This window comes from Antennarius striatus, chromosome 14, assembly GCF_040054535.1.
Source record: "Antennarius striatus isolate MH-2024 chromosome 14, ASM4005453v1, whole genome shotgun sequence".
Classification (NCBI taxonomy): domain Eukaryota; kingdom Metazoa; phylum Chordata; class Actinopteri; order Lophiiformes; family Antennariidae; genus Antennarius; species Antennarius striatus.
This window is the reverse complement of record NC_090789.1, coordinates 16733756-16754405: the sequence shown is the minus strand read 5'-3', so window position 1 is coordinate 16754405 and position 20650 is coordinate 16733756. Positions and strand designations below refer to the sequence as shown.

The 20650-nt window shown below is 44.3% G+C and overlaps 2 protein-coding genes across 19 annotated transcripts in view; both read left to right on the top strand.

The window, feature by feature from the left end:
• macf1a (microtubule actin crosslinking factor 1a) overlaps positions 1 to 7562 on the top strand; it is a 192368-nt gene extending 184806 nt beyond the window's left edge. For 9 of the 18 annotated variants that reach the window (XM_068332814.1, XM_068332813.1, XM_068332815.1 and 6 more), the window contains 6 exons: positions 210 to 272; positions 744 to 776; positions 2548 to 2759; positions 3869 to 3985; positions 4898 to 4994; positions 5495 to 7562. In XM_068332814.1, the coding sequence (XP_068188915.1) occupies positions 210 to 272; positions 744 to 776; positions 2548 to 2759; positions 3869 to 3985; positions 4898 to 4994; positions 5495 to 5739 (767 nt within the window). In that variant the 3' untranslated portion in view covers positions 5740 to 7562. The remainder of the gene's footprint in view (positions 1 to 209; positions 273 to 743; positions 777 to 2547; positions 2760 to 3868; positions 3986 to 4897; positions 4995 to 5494) is intronic. The other 9 variants (XM_068332821.1, XM_068332807.1, XM_068332806.1 and 6 more) reach the window with 4 other exon arrangements.
• Positions 7563 to 10051: 2489 nt separating this feature from the next.
• Positions 10052 to 20417, top strand: bmp8a (bone morphogenetic protein 8a). Its single transcript, XM_068332823.1, has 7 exons — positions 10052 to 11369; positions 16177 to 16369; positions 17575 to 17723; positions 17917 to 18096; positions 18274 to 18353; positions 19250 to 19360; positions 19722 to 20417. The coding sequence occupies exons 1-7, from the start codon at positions 10838 to 10840 to the stop codon at positions 19869 to 19871; spliced, it is 1395 nt and encodes a 464-aa protein (XP_068188924.1). The 5' UTR covers positions 10052 to 10837; the 3' UTR covers positions 19872 to 20417.
• The last annotated feature ends 233 nt before the right edge of the window (positions 20418 to 20650 follow it).

Genomic DNA, 20650 nt, shown 5'->3' with positions numbered 1-20650 from the left:
ACATTTTATTTCTATATATACAGCCGACTCTCTGTCTCTCTCTCTCTCTCTCTCTCTCTCTCTCTCTCTCTCTCTCTCTCTCTCTCTCTCTCTCTCTCTGTTCTATTTTTTATTCTCTTTTAAATCAAACAGTAGTACTGCATGATGCATGGTCCTCAGTTTTCTGCCTCTTCCTCCCTTTTTCTTCCTCCCCTTTTCTCTTTCCTCAGTGCAACATCCAGGACTTAAGATTCTCCGCTCCGATTCCAGTAGCTCCATCTCATCTCGTATAGGTTGGACTTCTCTCTCTCTTACGCTTTCACTCTCTCTCCTAACTGCCTGCTTTCTCTCTGCCTCTTCTTCTATCTTTTATCCTGGACTCTTCCTCATCTCTCGTCTCTTCTTTTTCCATGTCATTTTTTTTCTCTTCCTCCATCATCATCTCTTTGGTTTGACCTTGCTGCTGTGCTGTGCAGACTGTCATCAATGGACTGACGTTACGTCTCCTTCATGTTCTGCTCGTCCTCTCTCCTGACGTCTCTCCCCCGTCTGTTTCCTTTCACACACACTGTGATAACCCTGTTTCTAACGCATTCCAGGGGTCTGGTCCTCATCCAGACCCCACCAGTTGACTGTGTGATGGTGTGTGTTTCTGCTCTCTAAGTATGATTGTGTGACGCTGTAACTTCTTACAGTGTCACTTAATTGCTCTTCATTCCACCGTGGGCATGCTGTTATTTCACATTGTCTCTTATGTCTCTCAGTGACAGTCACTCCTGGCTATTTCTGCTGTCGAGGTATCTACACGTCCTCTCTCTACCTCTTTGCTATTCCATGTCTTTCACTCTCCATCTGCTGTCAAACTTCATCTTTAACCACAGCTGTCCTCTGTGTGTCTATACTTACAGTATGTGTGTGTGTACTGTTTCAAACTGCAGGTTTGTGTGTTTAGGCATATTTGTCACTTTTGTTTGTATGGCTCATGTTTGCGTCATGCTTTCTTTATACACAACTTAGCAGGATGTGGTCAACCCCCGGTCTATGTGTTTTACATTTATAAATTAAAACGAGGTAATAAAAACTCTCATGGGTGATGATACTCTACAGAAGAGAAGTTGTAATAAAACTTTTGAAACAAAACTATTGTCTTTTGACAAAAACAGCTTTGTTTTTTAGTTATATTTACAATTTAACCCACATAAAACCTCTGCGCTTCAGGAGTCTGAGAGTCTCCGACCTGGGCGTAGCCAGCTGGGGTCTAATCTGGCTTCCAGAACGACTCCTTCATGATGTCTGGTTGGCAGCAGACACAATTACAGGGTGCACCTGGCTGGCTCGTGCAGAGGGGGGACGTAATTACAGGGTGCACCCATTTTAACTGGCCGTCCGAGGTTTTGCGAAGGATGATGGCCATGAGTCTGGGAGCTGCACTGCTGCTTCAGCGAGCTGCAACCTTCACGTCATTTTCCTTTTGTTGGATTTCATTTGTGCTGTCCTTTGTTCTTTTCTGTATTTTCCACTCTCTCTCTTACTCTCTGTCTCTCTGTGGCTGGCTTCTCCAGGCTTCTTTGTCGTCTGCTGGCGCTGCTGCACTTTTTTCTGTCAGAGAATGCTGCTGAGTGTTTTTTGAAGACGGGTAGAAGCCCTGAACTTGTGGGCTCTCTCCTGCTAAGCATCAGCCAGGCATGATCCCTTCATGTGTGTGTGTATATTTACACAACCTGTGTGAGCACAGCAGCGCAGAGATGCTCCTTCATAGCAAGACGAGAAAACCAGCTCAGCTCCGAGAGCTTGGTGAAAAAGCGAGAGAAGACAGGCTGTGCTTTTGGTCCCACTACTCCTCAGATGTTTAAAGTTGATACGCAACGAGACATCACTGAGAAGACATTTTCCGCAACTGAAGACACTTACTGTTACTTAAAGGAATGGTTTGACATTTTGGGAAATGTGCTTGTACAGAACTGAACCATAAATTCATATGACGGGGTTCTCTCTTCTGTAAAATGGTTCAACATGAGGCAGGTTCTTGATGTTAATTCCACTTCCTCTTCTGTTGAGTCTTCACATTCAGCCCAAATCCCCACATAAACAAATTAGCAGATATCCCAGAATGCTGAACTGTTCTAATGATGTAAACATCACCTGGTGACATTGAGTGTTATCTCTTTTTTAGAAAATAGTTTCTGATAAGAAGTATTCTGAACATGTGAGTCCTGACCGGTGGAGTTGTTCGTGAATGTGTCTTCAGATGTGGGTGACCTCACTTTCGTTGCGTATCGAAATGGTTGCACTCAAACCAAACGCATTCACTCATGCTTCACCTTAAACGCAGCTAAACCAAAGCGCGCTCACATCATCCTGAACCCTACCTATCCACACACCCACCCACGCTGCTCATGTTTACTGTCAAATGAAACATGCACGGACTCTGACGCCTGCAGCCAGAGGGAAGCACTGACTCTCTCCCTCACCCTGCTCGCTGCCTTTGTCGCCCCCTGCTGGAGGAAACGTGTAGCGCAGCACAAACAGACCAACCACATCGTCTCCTCTCTCTCTGTTCCTCCTCAGCTCGCGGTCGCACCAACCTGGAGTTGAGGGAGAAGTTCATCCTTCCTGAAGGAACGCCTCTGGCTGCCTTCCGCTCCCGGGGGAGACGCTCCAAACCAGGCTCACGCAACGCCTCCCCCACCCGCTCCTCGTCTTCTGCCTCCCACAGCGGTGCCTCCCTGCCGTCCGCCCCCTCCGCCCCTGCCACACCCACAGCATCGGCATCATCGAGGGTGAGTGGTGACCTCATTACTTTAACTACTTAGTCTCATTTTATGGACCTCAGAAGGATTCGGATGCTTTAATTCTAGTCGCTGAGATATTTCCTCCTACAATGATGGGTTGCATTTCCACTGATGTCATCCCCCCACATTAATGACAGAACAGGACTAGTGTACAGTATGAATCATAGTGGTTTAGTAAAACACAGCCAATTTGACCTACATTTAATAACAGAGGATAACTGGGTTAAGTGTCATCTTTAATGCTGTCTGTAAAGCTGGGATGTCACCATGAGATCAAACAGATGAGATGAGTGAAGACAAACCAGCAGAATGAAAGACAGCAAGATGCAGGAAACCTTAGTTATTCAAGGCTGAAAGCAACACGACTTCTACTGGACTGGTAGCTTTAAGTACTGACGAGTACTTTTGGAGAGTACCTTCAAGTACTCTATAACTACTATAGTTGCGTGAAGCTTGATTAATTATATTATGCCACTAAAAGTTGAAAATTAAAAGACAGCGTAATCTCAGCTTGATGCTAGAGGCTGATAGCTGTAAGGTAAGCTCAATCAACTCAACTGCCAGTGCATTGTGGGTAATGTAAGACAGCAGGTTTAAACAAGGAAATAGAAATACCTTTAGATAGGCTTGATTAACGTCAAAAAGGGAAGTCATCTCTGGTCAGACACTTGTTGTCATCAGCTGGCATTACTGATGTTTTTCATGAGTCAGCACTGTGGATCTGCTGACTGTGCAGAGGTGTTATTACTGCGTGGGATCTACTGAATGTACGGCATGTCTGTTTTTAAGGGTTTGTGTTGCATTTTTGTTCAGTTGTTGCCATCCTCCTGTTGTCACCACATCTTTAACTGTGAACTTGTGTTTTTGTTCTTGTTTTGTCTTTCATCTTTTTGCCTTTTTGCCCTCATTCTGTCACACAAACCCTGCTAACCTGCCCCCCCCCCCTCGCATTGTTGGGTTGTCTTAAAAAATGACACATAAATACACGGCGCTACACTTCCCTGCTACCCTACCTCCTTCCTTCCTTTCCTTCTGCCTACTGCTGCTTGACTCCTCCTCTTCCCTCCCCACCTTGCTCCTTCCCTTCCTCCCTTCAGTCCTCCCACATTCACTCACGTGACTATGCCAAGCCCTGGCTGGCACACAGTAAAAGTCCAACTCCAGCCAAGTGCCACTGCTGCCCAGATCTCAGCCTCAGCACTCCTGGGCATGAGGTAACACACTCACGCCACCCAACGACCCTCCCCCCCTCTCCCCCCACCCCACCCCCAACCCACTGAACACACTAAACACACTAATACACTAACGCACCATCCCCCCAGGGGCTTGTACTACACCACAGTAACAGATACCCTTTCTACTGTCATGGGGAAACTTCGATTTGATGGTTTTCATGTTAAAATGAAAAATGACATCATGGCCTGAGGTTTGAAAGTAAAGATGAGGTGAAAATTGAAAGATGACGTTTTACAGATAAGGATGACATAAGAGCTAAACAAATGAAAATGCTGGGAGAAAATATGTAGGAAAGAAAGTTTAATGTGGCAAAATCTTAAAAGTAGTTGAAGCACAATGATATATTAATAAACATATGAATATTAATATATTTATGGTAATATTTATATTCATGATACCAGAAAGTAAAACTCAGACAAATTATTACATGTATGTAGAATGACTGGCTTGCACGTCTTCAATGTTACAACTAAAATAATGTTTTTTTTCTGTCATTTTAGGTTAATGCTGTTTTTATATTTGCAGATTTTAAATAAGAATGAATAGTTTTTACATATTGATCATTAAATGCTGACGTGGTGTAATACCAGTAAAAGTAGTGAACTTCACCAGTTTGTTAAACAAACTCAGTGTCTTTTGCTGCTCATCTTTGGTATTTGGGTTTTAAATTGTTATCAGATTAATCAATCATAACAATAAGTTATTTAAAGCTTTTTTACTTTGGTCCTCGTCTTTGTATGTGGAGTCTCATTCCTCATAGTCCTGTTTTGGTTCAGTGTTTTTGTTTGTGTTTGTTTAGCATTATTTGGATCATGCAACTTTAACCGTGTGTCATGTGACACAGTTATCAGCTGACCTTATCCTCAGCTGATGTTTGTTTGCTCCTGCAGGGGGCGCCATCTGGCTCCAAACTGAAGAGGCCGACGTTTCATTCGAGTCGAGGGTCTCTGACCGGAGAGAACGGAGCCGGCAAACCGTCACGCGCTGGTGAGACGCGTTAGTTGTGCAGACCCCTGGTGTTTAAAGGGTTAAGGTTTTCTTTATGTGTGACCCCGTATGGAAAGAGATGCGTACCTTTAAAGTGATGTGCCCGTTGGCATCTACATAATAATAATAATAATTAGTTTTTAAGGCTTCTACTCACAAACCAATGTCATGGACCATCTGATGTTAAGGAATCAACACGTTCATCATGAGTCACATTTAAGGTTTGAAGTCATTTCGTTCAAACAAGGATAGTGGTGCTAAAATGTGTTCATTTGGCATTGTGTAGTTCGTAGATGTTGAGATTAGAGATTATTTGATTATTTTTGTATCCTAATGTCATTAGGATTCATCCTGTGTGGACTACATATTTAAAATATGATGGCTGTTACAGTTATACCTGCTTCAGTTTGGAGCCCCCCAGTGTTAAAGACATGAACCTGAATCACAAAAATGCGTTGATCACATTTTCTCTCCTCTTCTTCCTGCTGTCTCGCCTCTAGATCCAAAGCGAGGGGCGTCTTCTGCCAGCGGTCCGACCAGCCGAGCCGGGAGCCGGGCAGGAAGCAGAGCCAGCAGTCGCCGTGGCAGCGACGCCTCAGATGCGTCAGAGCTGCAAGACGCTCGTTCTGTTTGCTCCGACACCTCAGATACCCCCCGACGATCAGGAGGAGCCAAACCCTCCAAGATTCCCACTATCTCTAAAAAGACCCCCAGCCCAAAGACCTCAGGGTCCGCCAGAAAGTAACCCCAAGCGATGTCGGTGGTGAGTTCATGGTCACCGATCACGTTTGTTGCACCAGCTCTTCAGTCTGGACCCCATTCATGGACTGACATGGGGAAGAAAGAGATGGACAGGATGAGTGAATCCCCCTCTCCGTCTTCCTCCTTCTCACAAACGGACTGAAAACACAACAGAGTTCTGGTCTGGAGGTTCCAGGCCAGCGTCTACAGGGGTCAAGCTTCCCGTTTTAGAAGTGACCCCATTTTGCCTTTTGGTCTTTGAAATGTCCCACCAGTGTGGAACCAAAAACCAGTGGACTAAACGATATGCTGCCTTACTTCGTGTTACACTCTTCTGCCCAGGTCAGACAGAGAAACAGAAATCTTGAAACTGCTTTATGCCACACCAATACACACATTTTACGAGGCAGAATAGGGCTATAAAAACTTTAAAAAGCCGGGACAAAATATAAAAGCCGTTGTGGGTTATTATTTTGGCTTGTGGGCCAGATGCCTCAAGGATGAGTTTGAGGAGAAAATATGCAACGACTTCTTTTCCTGGCTGGTTAGTCGAGAGAAGCCGTCACCTCAGTGGATGGGCAGACGCAAACAACACGTGTGGAGAGATGAGGAGGAAGGAAACGCTGTCCGACACACACCGACTAACCTCAGAGGAACCGTGGTGGCGGCGCTGCTACTGCCGCCGAGGACAAACACTCACACACTCACCACCACAGAGCAGACTCCTCCCACCTGCTAGAACGCTACCGTCAGCCTTATGTGTGCGTTTTGGCAAAAAGGCGGTGTGGTTTTGTCGCATGTAACAGTCCAACACAGACATCAGACAGTGAGGACTCTCTGCCTGGCGAGACCCGGCTCTCAGCACATCACTGACAGAACCCGACCACGTGTTCACGGCGCTCCGCTACCAGCATGCACTAACTGTCTCTTCCTCCGTAGTCTCACCTTAATGTCTATAATGCGTTGCCCTTAGCAACCCAGCAGCACAAGCACACTCTCACACACAAACATTCACACTCAGCGTGGTGTGTGAAACCTATGTGTCGTTGTTACAGGAAATGATAAGAGGTCATCGACTTGAGTCACTGTATGCAAAAACTTTGATTTGCGAATGTCTTTTTTTTTCTCGTTGTTTTATGGTTTATTTATAATCCAGTTGTATTTTTGTTATCTAGCTTGAAAGATAAATCTATTTATTTTCAGTGTCATATCAACATCAGCGGAGAGTGATTTAGTATTATGGATGAAGAAATTGAGATTTTTATACCAAGGAAATGCTCTTTAACATCGTGTGTGTGTGTAAAGTGTGTTTCTATTTCATGGTAACACCAGTCACTATGGTCTCTAGTGCAGCCTTGTTGGTTCACGTGTCTCTTTTGCTAATGACTACAATTCCCAGATCATGACCAAAGGGGTTTGCCCTTCATGTGTAGAGAGAACTACAGATATGAATGACAGGAGTGCTGGACGGAGTGGACCAATGAGAGCGGCCGTTCCTCCCTCACGTCCCTCCCCAGCGTCTCTTCTTCTAGGCTTTTTTCAAATGTCCCTTCTCTGACAGGGACACGTTGTTTCTGTGTTATCTCAGTGTAAGAGATGAAGTTTAATGACAAGTAATGAATTACCGTCAGAAAGAAGACATCTTAAATGATTTTTATTTATTTATTGTCTCTGAGGGAGTCTGGACTGCCACCTTTTGATGCTGTGCTACTCTCAGTGTAATGTCGAGAACATGGAGGAGCGTTACGAGGAGTCAATTATGTAAAAAAAATAAAATTATAAACCATTTTTGTTCTGTTTTTGTATTAAAATATGCTTGCAGTAAAACTGTTTTGCTTCTTTGTGGGTCGGAACACAAAACATCTGTCTGAAGGTTGTTCATGAACAGTATTACAGTATGTGTGTTATTTACCGGCTCAAATGTTGTCATGTTGATCTTCTTTGGTTTCTATGACTACTTTGTTTCATTCATTACCTCAGAACCTTGAAATCTGGAACTGACATTTCCCGCATTCAGACATTTATGGACTAAATGATTAATCAAAGTAAACTTCAGACTCATCAGTAGTTTGATGTAAGAGATGTTTGAAGTTGGTCGTGTTTCTGTTGGTGCTGGTGGAGCACGATGACATGAAAACCACTGGATGGAGAGTTTGGAAAAAGTTGGAATTAGGTCTAATTATGAAACAGCAGGTTTTGCTCTTTTTTTCACTGATTGCACATGAACTGCTGAAAGGACCGGCATGAAACAGGGAGGAAGGTCGAGGCTTGTGATGTGGTACAAATTAAAACGGTCAAGTTCAGTCAAAGATCCACAGATGAACATTCAGACATCTCCTGGGTTCTTCTCTGATATTCTGTTATGATGTAGGGTTTTCTACATGGTTGAAGAGCTGAACCTTGTTTTGCACACTGAAGTCTTTAGGGACTCGTGTTTGTGTATGCATTTGGTTTCCGAGTTGTGTGTATGTTGAGATGAACTAAATAGTCATTCTGTTTCTTATCTCTTGTTTGTTCATTCCTTGGTTCAGTCACCCTCACAACCGACCACAGAGTCGGAGGCTGAGGCCGGATGTTTCTGGATAATTAGAACACATCAGAATGGGTCTGCACTGCTGTGGACTCAGGAGGTAAATACTGGAAGGTGGTGGGAATCGTTTATAGTAGCTTTAAGAAATGGAATTATCTTTTGTGTCGAATACTAGAGGATTCATCTCTCAGTTGTTGCTCACAGGTCATGTCTGAAGGAGACGGAGTAAGAGTTTAAAAAAATCCTTTGTCCAGTGTGTTTGGTTGTTTCACTGAAGATGATGTCAGTCGTCCCACTGCATCTGGACACACACACACACACACATTCTGAACCACCACCAGTCCATCTATACTCGTCCTGCCTGCTGTCTGATGACATCGCTCCTGTTAGGTGAGGGTTGGTCTGACGCCACTCAGCTCCTCTTCATTCACTCCTGTTTTCTCTGTCGGTGCTCCTCGACTCACTGCTTCTCTGTTCTTTGCCCTTCTTTTCATCTCTCACCCCTCCCTCCATTATCTCTTCAGATAGAACCTCCTTAAGTTACAGATCTTCAGAGGAAAGAAAAACAGAATGGGAAGAGCGTTAATTCCTGGCATTTGGGACTCGCCCTTTCGACCAGGACAAAATGAACTGTGGTGGTTTTGGTTTGGTTTGGTCAGTGTTATTCATTCTTCTCTGCCCGACCACAAGAACTAGGCCTCTTTGAAGAACAGGGTACACAAACAAGGGCTGGCACACAGCTGAACCTCAATACTATATTTGAGTCATTTCTTCCCTCCAGATCCCTTCGGTTTAAATGCACACACACACCAGTGTTTTTGCATTAGGCTAGCAGCTTGGTAACTAATGAAAAGCTCAACCGGACATGCGAGACCTGCCACCTCAGAGAAGACATGATGAGTTCACATGACATTAAAGTCATTTAAAAAACAAATTACCCAAGGCAAAACAGCCACAGAGTAAACTAAAATATATCCAAGAGGTAACACTACAAATTCAAGTCAAATTGTGAAATGGATGATTTATAGATACACTGTACCATTATATAAAGATTTATTTGCAAATCCAAATAACTAAAGAGCTGGTCAAATAACTTTCAAAATACAGCAGAACCTGCTTTAAATGAACACCAGTCTCACAAGGATTAATTTCATAAAGACTCACATTCATGAATCAGATATGAAAACACAAAGCCAAACTTTATTGACTTTAACAAAAGTGTCTGGTTTGACTTTTCCGTTGAGGCCTGAACTTACATCAAAGCTTCAAGACATTCACCACTGCTGGCCCAAAAGAAAAGAAAACTCTGCTATCTCAGAATCATCTATGAGACACAGAACCTTTCAGATGCTGTTCTGTTGAGTCATGAATCAGCAGATCTAGGAGGGAAGCATGGAGGTCTCAGTGATGCTCTCAGGCTGATTTACGACACCAGAGACCTGCAGTAAAGGGTGAGATGGATTCCATCAAGTGTCAGGAAATCCTAGAAGGAAACAACATTCTCTCTGTAATAAACACAGAAGGACAATGATTCCACGCAGAACTCAACGTCCACCAAGGCTCTGTTTCAAAAGAAGTCCTGGATCGTTCTAAAAGCTGTTACAGTCAACTGACTGAACCCAGCAGGAAATCTCTGGCAAGATTTCAAGAAGGTCGTAGCAGCTCTGGACGCCTTGATCCATCAGCAACGGGCTGAGAAGAACACTGGGAGGGGTGCTGATGAAACGTAAGCAGCGGGGAGACATTTGAAGAGGTGGAGAGGAGGAGGATGGGAGGGACACTGGTTCACTCCACTCTGAGCCTCATACATGCATCACTCACACACTCTGAGTGGGAGCACCGGAGCCGACCCCCGTTTGGAGACGATAGAAGAAAATTCCCGCCTCGCCCGAGGATTACAATCAGGAAACAATTTCCTGGAGTTTCTTTTTTTATGAATTGGATTTAGGAGGACATCTGCAGGCCCAGAGAGGAGTGGGTGGTGTGGGAAGCCATCGTGAAGGGATGAATAAGTACTGAGGGATGACAGGATAAAAGTTTCCAGCAGTGATCTTGCCACAGCAGACCAGCCTTGTGAGATTTCTGGTGGACTCTTTGCGTGTGTGAAATGTTCTCCTGGTGTTGGTGAGGATAGATTCAGAGCCGACTGGAGACGACGGCTCCTAAACTTCTCTCTGCAGCACCTGCTCATCACTGAAATTGCTTTTCACCAAAGTTTACAGCTTCAAAGCGTCAACCGATCCTCCGTAGAGGAATTGCTTGTCTATATTCAAAACACATTGCTAGCTTGTAATTATGCCCTCACCCTCATTATCTCTGTTGCACAACTGAGAGGCTGTAGATCAGAAGCTGAGGAGGGTTTAAGTGTTAGAGAAGGTAAAAGGGGGGAGAGAGAAAGGCGAGGGGAGGGAGAGATAAACAAAGGCAGTCTAAGGCAGTAAACACATCTCATCCAGAGTCAGCTCTCCTCTAAACATCACACATAAATCAGGTTTACGTTTGTCTGCGTTGGCTCTGGAGCAGGTCGGAGCGATTGGTGGGAATAAAAACGTCCCAACTTCGAGAAGCAAACATGGACTCAGACATCTCCCAGGTCTCCTCCTGTCTCTGCAACAAGATGGACCGGTCTAAAAGCAGCGGTGGTGTGTCGCAGCAGCAGGCTAGACCCCCCTCCGGCCCCCACTGGCCCCTCATCCACCCCAGGACCCTGCTCCTGGGGTTCCTGCTGGGCCTCTCCCTGTGGAGCCAGCAGGCTGAGGCTGTGGTCCACTCCAGCTTCAGGCGTCTCAGTGGGCGTGAGAAGAAGGAGATGCAGAAGGAGATCCTGTCTGTTCTGGGGCTGCCGGGGAGACCCCGACCCCACCCGCCGCTACGACCCCCCTCCTCGGCGCCACTCTTCATGCTGGACCTGTACCACGCCATGTCGGCTGATGGGGACGACGAAGGCAATGAGATTCTGATCAGCGGGCCGGGCATGGGGAAGTTTGGAGGGGCAGAAAGGTTAGCTCATGTCAGCTACGCCCCCCCGACTCTCAGCACACACAGCCCCCCACTGGGGACAGTGGTCAGCGAGGCCGACACGGTGATGAGCTTCGTTAACCTGGGTGAGTAAACCAGCACGTACTGCCACCAACTTAGTCAATGGAACGTACGGTCAACAGGAAGTGATGCACTTTATACCTGTAGTCTGGATCAAACCTGGGGCCCTAGTGGTCAAACTTTGTAACTACATCACAGAGAAACTAATATGATGGACACTTGTTCTGAGAACCAAAACACCAAAATGTTTCCGTGGTGGGCTTTTATCATCATTCATGTTTAGAGCAGACGTCATGAGGAATATGTGTCAGGTTATACACAGGAAGTTCAACCTTCATAGCCCCATTAAGAATTCTGTTAGAATGAAAGCTGAAAGCACCAAGGACAAAGAAACTGACACATCACCTCCGCCGGTGTTCTATTCATGTTCAAACTGGACCAATTAGGCAGCCGGGAATCCAGACTGAGTTCCATGAAGCAAACATTCATCAGACATGTGGCTTAAAAAATTAAATCAAATAATAAAATCAAGTTCAGAAACAAAGGAACGTAGTTCTCAGTAAAATATGAATTAATATTTTTTAACCCGGTGCACCGGCGTCGTGCCCGGGGGGGTACCCCGCCTCTCTCCCATAAATCCGCTGGGATAGGGTCCAGCAACCCCCGTGACCCGCAAAAGCAGGAACAGAAGGAACAGAAGATGAATGAATGAATGATATTTTTTATTGAAGAACAGACTAATCAAACTAATACTAAAGCGAATGGTAGAAAGGTGGAAGAAAGGCTTGATGTCGTGGCCTCCCCGGGGATACAACTCATCACCAGTTCTTCTCAACGTTCTCGTCATCAGTCTGGAATGACAGAATAGTTTCTGACTGAGGTTTGGCTTCAAAATGTCAAGACAGGATGAAATTACACTGTTTGTGAACTTGATGGCACTGTCAGCAACATGTCGGTGCTACTGTTTTAGCTTCTCCGCTGTGTAAATTTCCACCAACACTCGACCACAGACAGGATCAAAACCAATCCCACTATGGCTGAACTATACTGGTATGTTTCCATTTTAACTCCCAGCGCTCTGTGGTCCGTCTGGGCTGAGCCTCACCGTCGTTCCATCGCTGAGAGGATCTCTGGATGATTGATGGACGACAGGCTGGTGATAAATTAGTAACGCCAACAGTTTAGATAAGCTCAGCAATGTTTGTGTGTGTGTGTGTGTGTGTGTGTATGTGTGTGTGTGTGTGTGTGTGTGTGTGTGTGTGTGTGTGTGTGTGTGTGTGTGTGTGTGTGTGTGTGTGTGTGTGTGAGAGAGAGAGAGAAAGAGGTTCCTGTATGTTCACCAATGAAATGAAAATATACAAGCTTTTTCAGAAACACAGTTTCAAAAGTGCAATGTTTCAGTTTTAGTCATACTTATTAAGATTTTTTAAAATGTGATCAAAGCAGTTTTAAGCAACAAATGTTAGCTGCATTTTATTTCAGTTCAGCATTGGAATTTGTTATAATTCCAAGAATAATTAGAGGACAGGACAATGAGTCCGTGGAGAGACAATTATTCTCTGACAGTTTTGATGATACTCTATAGTAATTCTTCAAACTTAAAAATGAGCTTCTTTTGCCACTTCATCATCTGAAAGTAATCTTTCTATCTTTTCTTAAAATAAAAGAAAATTAACTATAAATAAATAAATAAATAAATCATGGTAAAATTACTGGTAATTTCCTCAGAAATGCGCTGTGCTGCCACCCTGTTCCTGATGCCTATCGGTCGAACAGAAACATCCTCCCCTGAATGGTTTCCTTCCTCCAGTTCCTTTGGTCCAGCACCCAGTTCATCATGGGAAACATCAACTCCTCTCTTCAGGGTCTTTAATGAAGTCACATGAAATGAATGGGTTCCTTTTCAAAATTCAGCTCTTTTTTGAAGAAGAAAATGTACCCTTAAATTTATCAGTCAACAGTAAAGAAACACAAACCGTCACCACGGTAAACACAAGGTGAGTCCTGCCTGGCAGGGGGACCTACAGCAAAACGTGTGTGTGTGTGTGTGTGTGTGTGTGTGTGTGTGTGTGTGTGTGTGTGTGTGTGTCTGTGTGTGTCTGTGTGTGTGTGTGTGTGTTCACATGACGCTCATTCAACAGGTTTTCTGACTTGATCTCATTCAGTCTCACCTGGGTTGTGTGTGTAGATCCCACCTGAGTGACTTACCTGATCAGTGTGTGTCGTTCATGTAATGTGATGGGCATGGGTGTGTGTGTGTTCCTACACGTTTGTACTGCGAAGAAGCAGCTGGTTGGAATTAAAGGCCTCAGTGACACACACTGAAAAATAAAAGCAAACGGTCTGAGGCCAGATTAAAATACAGCTGCGGAGGGAGCCGCTCTAAAAATACCAGGCAGGACTGCAATTAGTGGTGTGTGTGTGTGTGTGTGCTGAGCAGCTGCTGCGGTTCAGGGAACTAAGTGTCTCTAATTACTGTACTGTATGGGTGTGTGTGTGTGTGTGTGTGTGTGTGTGTGTGTGTGTGTGTGTGTGTGTGTGTGTGTGTGTGTGTGTGTGTGTGTGTGTGTGTGTGTGTGTGTGTGTGTGTGCACTGATACGAGCATGCCCAAGTCATCAGGAGTGTCCTGCCCTTAGTATCTCTATTTACCATACATCCAGAGTATGTGTGTTAAACCACATTGAACATAACTGTTCTGTGTCGTTGCCAGGGTTCCACAAGGACACACACATACAAACACACACACACACACAGGTTCGTGTTCGGCCGTGGTGTGTGTATGTGTGTGTGGGCTTGCTCACCTCGTCATTTCCATGCTGCCCTTTGGTTTGGCTCTTGAACCTCTGATGGGTCTGATCAAACGTTTGGAGGAAGTGAAGCGTTAACAGCTGCTGAGGTTGGTTCACCTTCTTCCTATTCGCTGGAGGATGCTTCAGGATGTTGTTGAAACACAGCACTCGTAAATCCTCTCCTGGTCAATGAAGAGAAGAACTGGCTCAAAGTTAAACCGTGAACAGAAGAATGTGTTTATTTATTTCCGACTGTCATATATTTCATCTTCTCTGAGGAAGAGCAGACCTCCCTGCTGAGCTCTCTTCTTCTGTACAGGTTTAAATACCTGCAGTGACTCTGAAGAATGAGTCCGTCCTGAACGAAAACAAACATTTCCTCTCGTTTGCCGGGGGACACATTACCGTTCTCATTCTTGCAGGATAAATGAAGCTGGCCACTGGTAAGTTTAGCTTAACATGAATACTGGAAACAGTCGGCCTCTGTCTGAAGCTCCAGCATTCACCTTTCAGACCCTTCATTCAAATACCTGATGAATTAACCCTTAAGCAGGTCGTGTACATTTTTTTTTGGGTCATATTATTCCTCGAGCTTCTCATAATTACTGCCTGCATTCCAATGTCAAGGCGAGCCGGGCTGGTAAACCCGGCAGTCCAACCTTCTGAGAATAGTCGGACTGGAATTCAGGAGGCCTCTTGTTTAAACTGCTGCTGTGTGCTGTTCTTCATCATCATCGTCATCATCATCATCATCATCATCATGTAGTGGAGGTAGGACAGTGAATACATCATCATCATCATCAGTGGATAACGATGCGTTCACTGTCCTCGATACCTTACTGTCATGCATACATTCACCATGAACACCCTCACTATGGCTAGTGTTGTCACCTTAGCATTAGGGTCGCTGGTGAGTATTAGTGGCTGTTTCCAGCTGATTTTTATCTGTCACTCTCTCTCTGTCTCTCTCTCTCTGATGCTGTTCTTGTCTTCCTTTGATTTCTTTTCCACCCAACCGGTCAAGGCGGATGGCCGCCCAAAAGAGTCTGGGTCCTGCCCGGAGTTTCTTCCTCATGGAGGGAGTTTTTCCCCGCCACTGTCGCTTATGCTTGCTCTGGAGGGTTCAGTTGGGTTTCTCTGTCTGTTAAAGCGCTTTGAAATGTCTGCTGTCATGATTAAGCGCTATATAAATAAAACTTGATTGATTGATTGATTCAGGTCATTACGCTAAACTAAGCTAAGCTAAGCTGATATGAGAGAACCAATCTCGTCATTAACACTCAACAAGAACGAGTTTCCTCCCACCTCCAAAAACATGCAGCTCAGGTGGATTGGTCGGTTCAATATTGTCCGTAGGTGTGTGTGTGTGTGTGTGTGTGTGTGTGTGTGTGTGTGTGTGTGTGTGTGTGTGTGTGTGTGTGTGTGTGTGTGTGTGTGTGTGTGTGTGTGTGTCCATGAGTGGTTGTTTGTCTTTCATGTGGTTCTGTGATGGTTCTGTGATCCTCTTGCCTTGGATAGGCTCCAGCCACCCCCGAGAAGCGGTTTGGAAAATAGATAAATGAATGAAAGAAGGGGAATCAGCATTTTTTTCTATTACTGAACTCTTCCATATTATTTCATTTTTAAATATCTTAAATATCATCGACATGCATCACGAAACATTTTCTGTATAATAACTGCTTTTGTTTCTAGCTGTTTTACTTGAGTTGAATCCATCTCCTAACCTCCCTCTTTTTTTGTTCATTTTTTATTTCATCTGCTTCAAGTAAACCTTGTCTCTTTCGTTTCTTCTCATTTCACCCAACCACTTACAAAATATTGTTCTTTTTGGTTCAATTAAAATTAAACAGTTCTAAATATAATTGGATAATGGAGTGGAAATTAAAGTAGCATATAGAAATCACTCAGTAAAGTACCTGACATTGTATTTCAGTAGAGGACTAAAAGTCCACACCTTCCTGGCACTGCTGTGAATTTCTACTAAATATTTGAAAATTTAAATCTTCATCCTCCTGAGCTGAAGCCTGGATTTGCCATTGAGGGTTTTATCTGACTGTCGATGCTTCCTTCCCCCGCCTGCAGTGGAACAGGAGCGTGACCTCCTGCAACCTCGTCCCTACTGGAAGGAGTTTCGCTTTGACCTGACCCCCCTTCCTCAGGGGGAGACGGTGACGGCGGCAGAGTTTCGCATCTACAAAACCCTGACAATGGGCCAGAGAGCCAATCGGACGCTGCACATCTCTGTCTACGAGATCCAAAGAGAGAACCGAAACAGGTGACCTGACCCACACATCCTGTTTCTACCTGAGTGTTCGTCTTTCTCCATGAAGCCTCAACGGCTTTATAGAAATACTTCCTTTTAGTGTTGCTCATTCCATTTGATGCTGTGAGGCTGTAATTATTTTACGGGTTGATACTGTCACATCATTTAACAATAAACTCAAAATGATTAATGATTCAAGACTGACAGGCTCCAAGAGGAGCTCTTCATTTGTCACAGGTTCCTACTGTTGTGGGGATCCTTCTAATGACGCCTGACTCGACTGCAAACAAAGAATGGTCTTGCTTTACCTGACTGGAAATATAATTTCCTACACAACAAAAACAAAGATGAGTCAGCATGAAGTCATTTTAATTTTTTGTAAAAACGGTGAGTTTCTGAATTAATCTGAAACTGGTGAAGTATCTCTAAATATTTCCATGTCTAAGAAACTGAGAGTTACTAAGGACTTAATCTAGAAATAATCATTAGCTTTATCAAATGGTATATGAATCGGTATTGTAGAATTATATATAGCAATAAATACAAACATAGATTATGCATGGGCCTACGTGTGTTTCTGTGTACCAAAGCACCAAAGAAACAAAAGCTAGTGGCTAAACCGAGTTTGGACAAATGGGCGCCAGCTAAGGACCAGAGTGTGTGACGTTGGGGGGTCCCTCATGTCCTTCAGGTTCCCCCATCTCAGGGACATTTCGCTGGAGACAGACAGAAGCTCATCTGTCCCTGGAAACAGACGCCAAGGACGAATCCTACTCCCACAATGAACCCCAAGTTCAATTTGTAACCATGGAAACAAAAACTACAAATGATGAACTTGCGTAAAACATGTGTTTTAGCTTCTGTTGCTATGGAGATGATGAAGAAACACACTGTAGGTCTGATTGTCACCACTTTGGAATAGAAAATCATTATTTAATGAGGTTTTCAATGACTTTATATATTTTATATATTACACAGTCACCTTGTGACTGGGTCCAAACCCAGTGTTTTTGAATATTTATTCTAATAATATATTTCCTAGTAAAACAGGAAATGCCTCTTAAGGCCTGGAGGTGCAGCATCATGTCAGCGTCCACCTCAGCAGACATGCATCACAACAGCTTTGACTTGACGGGAGATTGTTTGTGTCTCTGCAGATGCTGTGGGCCCCTTGTGTTCTAGTGTTGACCTTCTGTTCTGTTGTGCCCCCCCCTCAGAGAGCCGGAGCTGGTACTGCTGGATATGCAGTCGGTGTCTGCAGGACAGGAGGGCTGGCTCGCCTTCGACGTCACCACAGCGGCCAACCACTGGCTGCTCCATCCTCGCAGCAACCTGGGCATCCGCCTCTACGTGGAGACGGAGGAGGGTGTGTTCCCCGCCGGGCTGCACCACAGAACATCCTGTAGAGAACCCCCCCCCCCCCTCCACCGCATGTGATTTACACCCAGGGTGTTTGAAATGATTCCTTTAAATGCATCAGAACCAGGCAGAGCTAACTGAACGTCATTCTGCAAATCAGTCACATCTGTTTCTGTGTCTGCATCCCTCCAACACCCCAGACCGCTCTTTGTCTGCAGGCTGGATAGGGCTAGTGGGGCGCAGGGGCCCCCGCTCCAAACAGCCCTTCATGGTGACCTTTTTCAGGGAGAACCAGATCCCCTGTCGGCCCCCACGAGCTGTGAAGCCACATCCACGCAGGAAGAAACCCAAATATGACCTCCCAGTCCCCAGCATCCACAGTAAGGCTTCAGGGCCCCACTCATGAGGGGCCACAGCTCAGAGGGGCAGAGACCCCACACACACATCACACACATCACATACAGTTTGTGTTTCTACAAACTTTAAACATAGATGTTTATTTCCTGGTGTTTAGTGAATGGTCCATCTCCTCTGACTGTTCTTTCTTGTGCGTTCAGACCGGAGTCCTGCTAACAGTGGAGGTCAGCCCTGTAAGAAACACGAGCTCTACGTGAGCTTCAGCGACCTAGGATGGAAGGTCAGTCCCCCCCACTCCCCGGGATCCGTGTTACACTGTTACACTCATCACACACGTTTATTAGTCGCGTTTTCTTTCATTCATTCATCCTTCATTTATTCATCTTCTTGACGACGACATGATCGTAATCGTCTTTTCTTCAGTCACACAGGGGAGAGGTGGGGTACACCCTGGATGAGTTGCCAGCCAATTTACATTAGAGTCTACTTTAGATTTATGTTACCTGCATTTTTTATTATTATTATCATTATTAATATTAATATTATTATTTTATTATTATTATTATTCCACTTTTTATTTATATTACATGTACTTTAATTAATATTTTAATTAACTTCTATATGCAGTATATAGTACCAAGTATTTTAGCTCCTGCTGTTCCTTGTATTACAGTCAATTTTTTACGGTATAAATATTGCTGGTAAGACCATTGTCCCCTTATTGGTGTTTCGAGTCCCACCCCCTAGTGTAAATGCTATTGTATTTTTGTGTAGGATACTGAACACTAGGGACAATGAGGGCTGCACACTGAAGAATCTCCCCTCCAAGGATTAATAAGTATTAGAAAGAAAAAGTAACAGGAAGTGAAATAATACAGGATAGAATTTCTGACATCTGTAGTCAAAGCACATAAAAAAATTAATCATGATCATTTAAAAGTGCACACATTTTTCATCCTAATCAATGACTTTGTGTACAATCGTTAAAAACATGTCAGAAGACGCTGCTCTGCTCTCTCTGTGCTGAAGGACTACGGTACCTTGATTTGATCTAAGTAAGAAATAAAAGCGTTTTTAAAACGTCACTTGTCAGTTTTTATACAGACTCCTGTCCTTACTGATGTGTCCTCATCTCAAGCTGGACCCTGTCTTCAGCTGATGTGTGCTTATCCTCAGGACTGGGTGTTGGCCCCTACTGGATATCCAGCCTATTACTGTGATGGAGAGTGTTTCTATCCTCTGGGTTCCTGCATGAATGCCACAAACCATGCCCTCATCCAACAAGTGGTGAGTCCAGCAGTGACACTCCTGCTCCTTTTTGAAGTGTACTCATCTCAGTGGGAGACGTTCCATCAGAATGAAAAGCAAAGAAGCTGTAGTTTTCACGCTGTATTATTCTAACACTTTTATTTTGATTTTTTCACATCAAGATCTTGATATCAGCAATAATTGATCATAATTAAACAAAGATGTCATGCATCGATAGGTATGAAATCATTGGCTTTCAGAAAGTTTGTTCCACTCCAATTACTTCTAATGCCAATTAATTTATGATTCCACTTATACTGGTGTGTCTAAATTGTTGCGTTGATGGTTTCAGTCCAGCCCGGAGGTTGAGGCTCTTAACTCCATCTCCTCCTCATGGCAGGTCCACCTCCTGAAGCCTGACGAGGTGCCCAAGGCCTGTTGCGCCCCCACCAAGCTCAGCCCCATCTCCGTCCTCTTCTACGACGACAACAACAACGTCATTCTCAAGAAACACCGTAACATGGTGGTGAAGACCTGTGGCTGTCTATGAGACACTGGGGGGTGGGGGTCCACTACGTGGTCTGGATGCCGAGAAATCTAGCCTAAAACAAGACGACGTACATGGATGAAGGAGGCTGGACAACAAATGGTCAATGAAAACATCTTAGAGGAGATCCAGGGTCAGTAATGTTATTGTGCAATTAAAGTTTTCTATTAGTTGGTCGGTTTCCTAATGGATGGAGATCAGTTCTTTGTTTGTTTAAACGTTCTCTGCTCCACATCTCTGATGTCTGAGGGCTACTCAAAGCTGCACCAGAACCTGGAAGAGGAACCAACCTTCATGTGGGTTAGTGCTCAAATATCGTCTGGAATCGTTAATTACTCTTCTGCACGAACACAACCAGATGTTCAACGATACACGTCTGATTTTAATACAACTTTAACCAGACTGGGAAACCTATCTTTATTCAATAACTACTACTATAAACAAAATTATGGATGACAGAAATGCCATTGGTGTCCATTACAAGAACTATTGTGTAACAAGACTATATGAAGAACAAATGTCAAATTATATTAAAAATTATTCACTTTCTATTGACTTCTGGTTTTGAGTGTAACAGGATGGAGGAAGAAAGCTGACTCGTGAAAAACTGTCCTTCCGTTAGTAAGTTATATTCCTAAATGATGTGTAGATTAACAAGTACAGTGACAATCCGGAGCATCTCCCTGCCTCATGCCTGTACGACCGCTGGGACAGACTCCAGCAAACCCCGCGACCTGCAAAAGTGGAATAAATGGTAAGGAAAATGAATGACATGTAGAAAA

Coding starts and splice junctions, on each gene's coding strand:
- bmp8a (XM_068332823.1), top strand. CDS start 10,838: ATGGACTCAGACATCTCCCAGGTCTCCTCCTGTCTCTGCAACAAGATG. Junction 16,370..17,574: donor CAAAGAGAGAACCGAAACAG/GTGACCTGACCC, acceptor CCCCCCCCTCAG/AGAGCCGGAGCTGGTACTGC. Junction 19,361..19,721: donor ATGCCCTCATCCAACAAGTG/GTGAGTCCAGCA, acceptor TCCTCATGGCAG/GTCCACCTCCTGAAGCCTGA.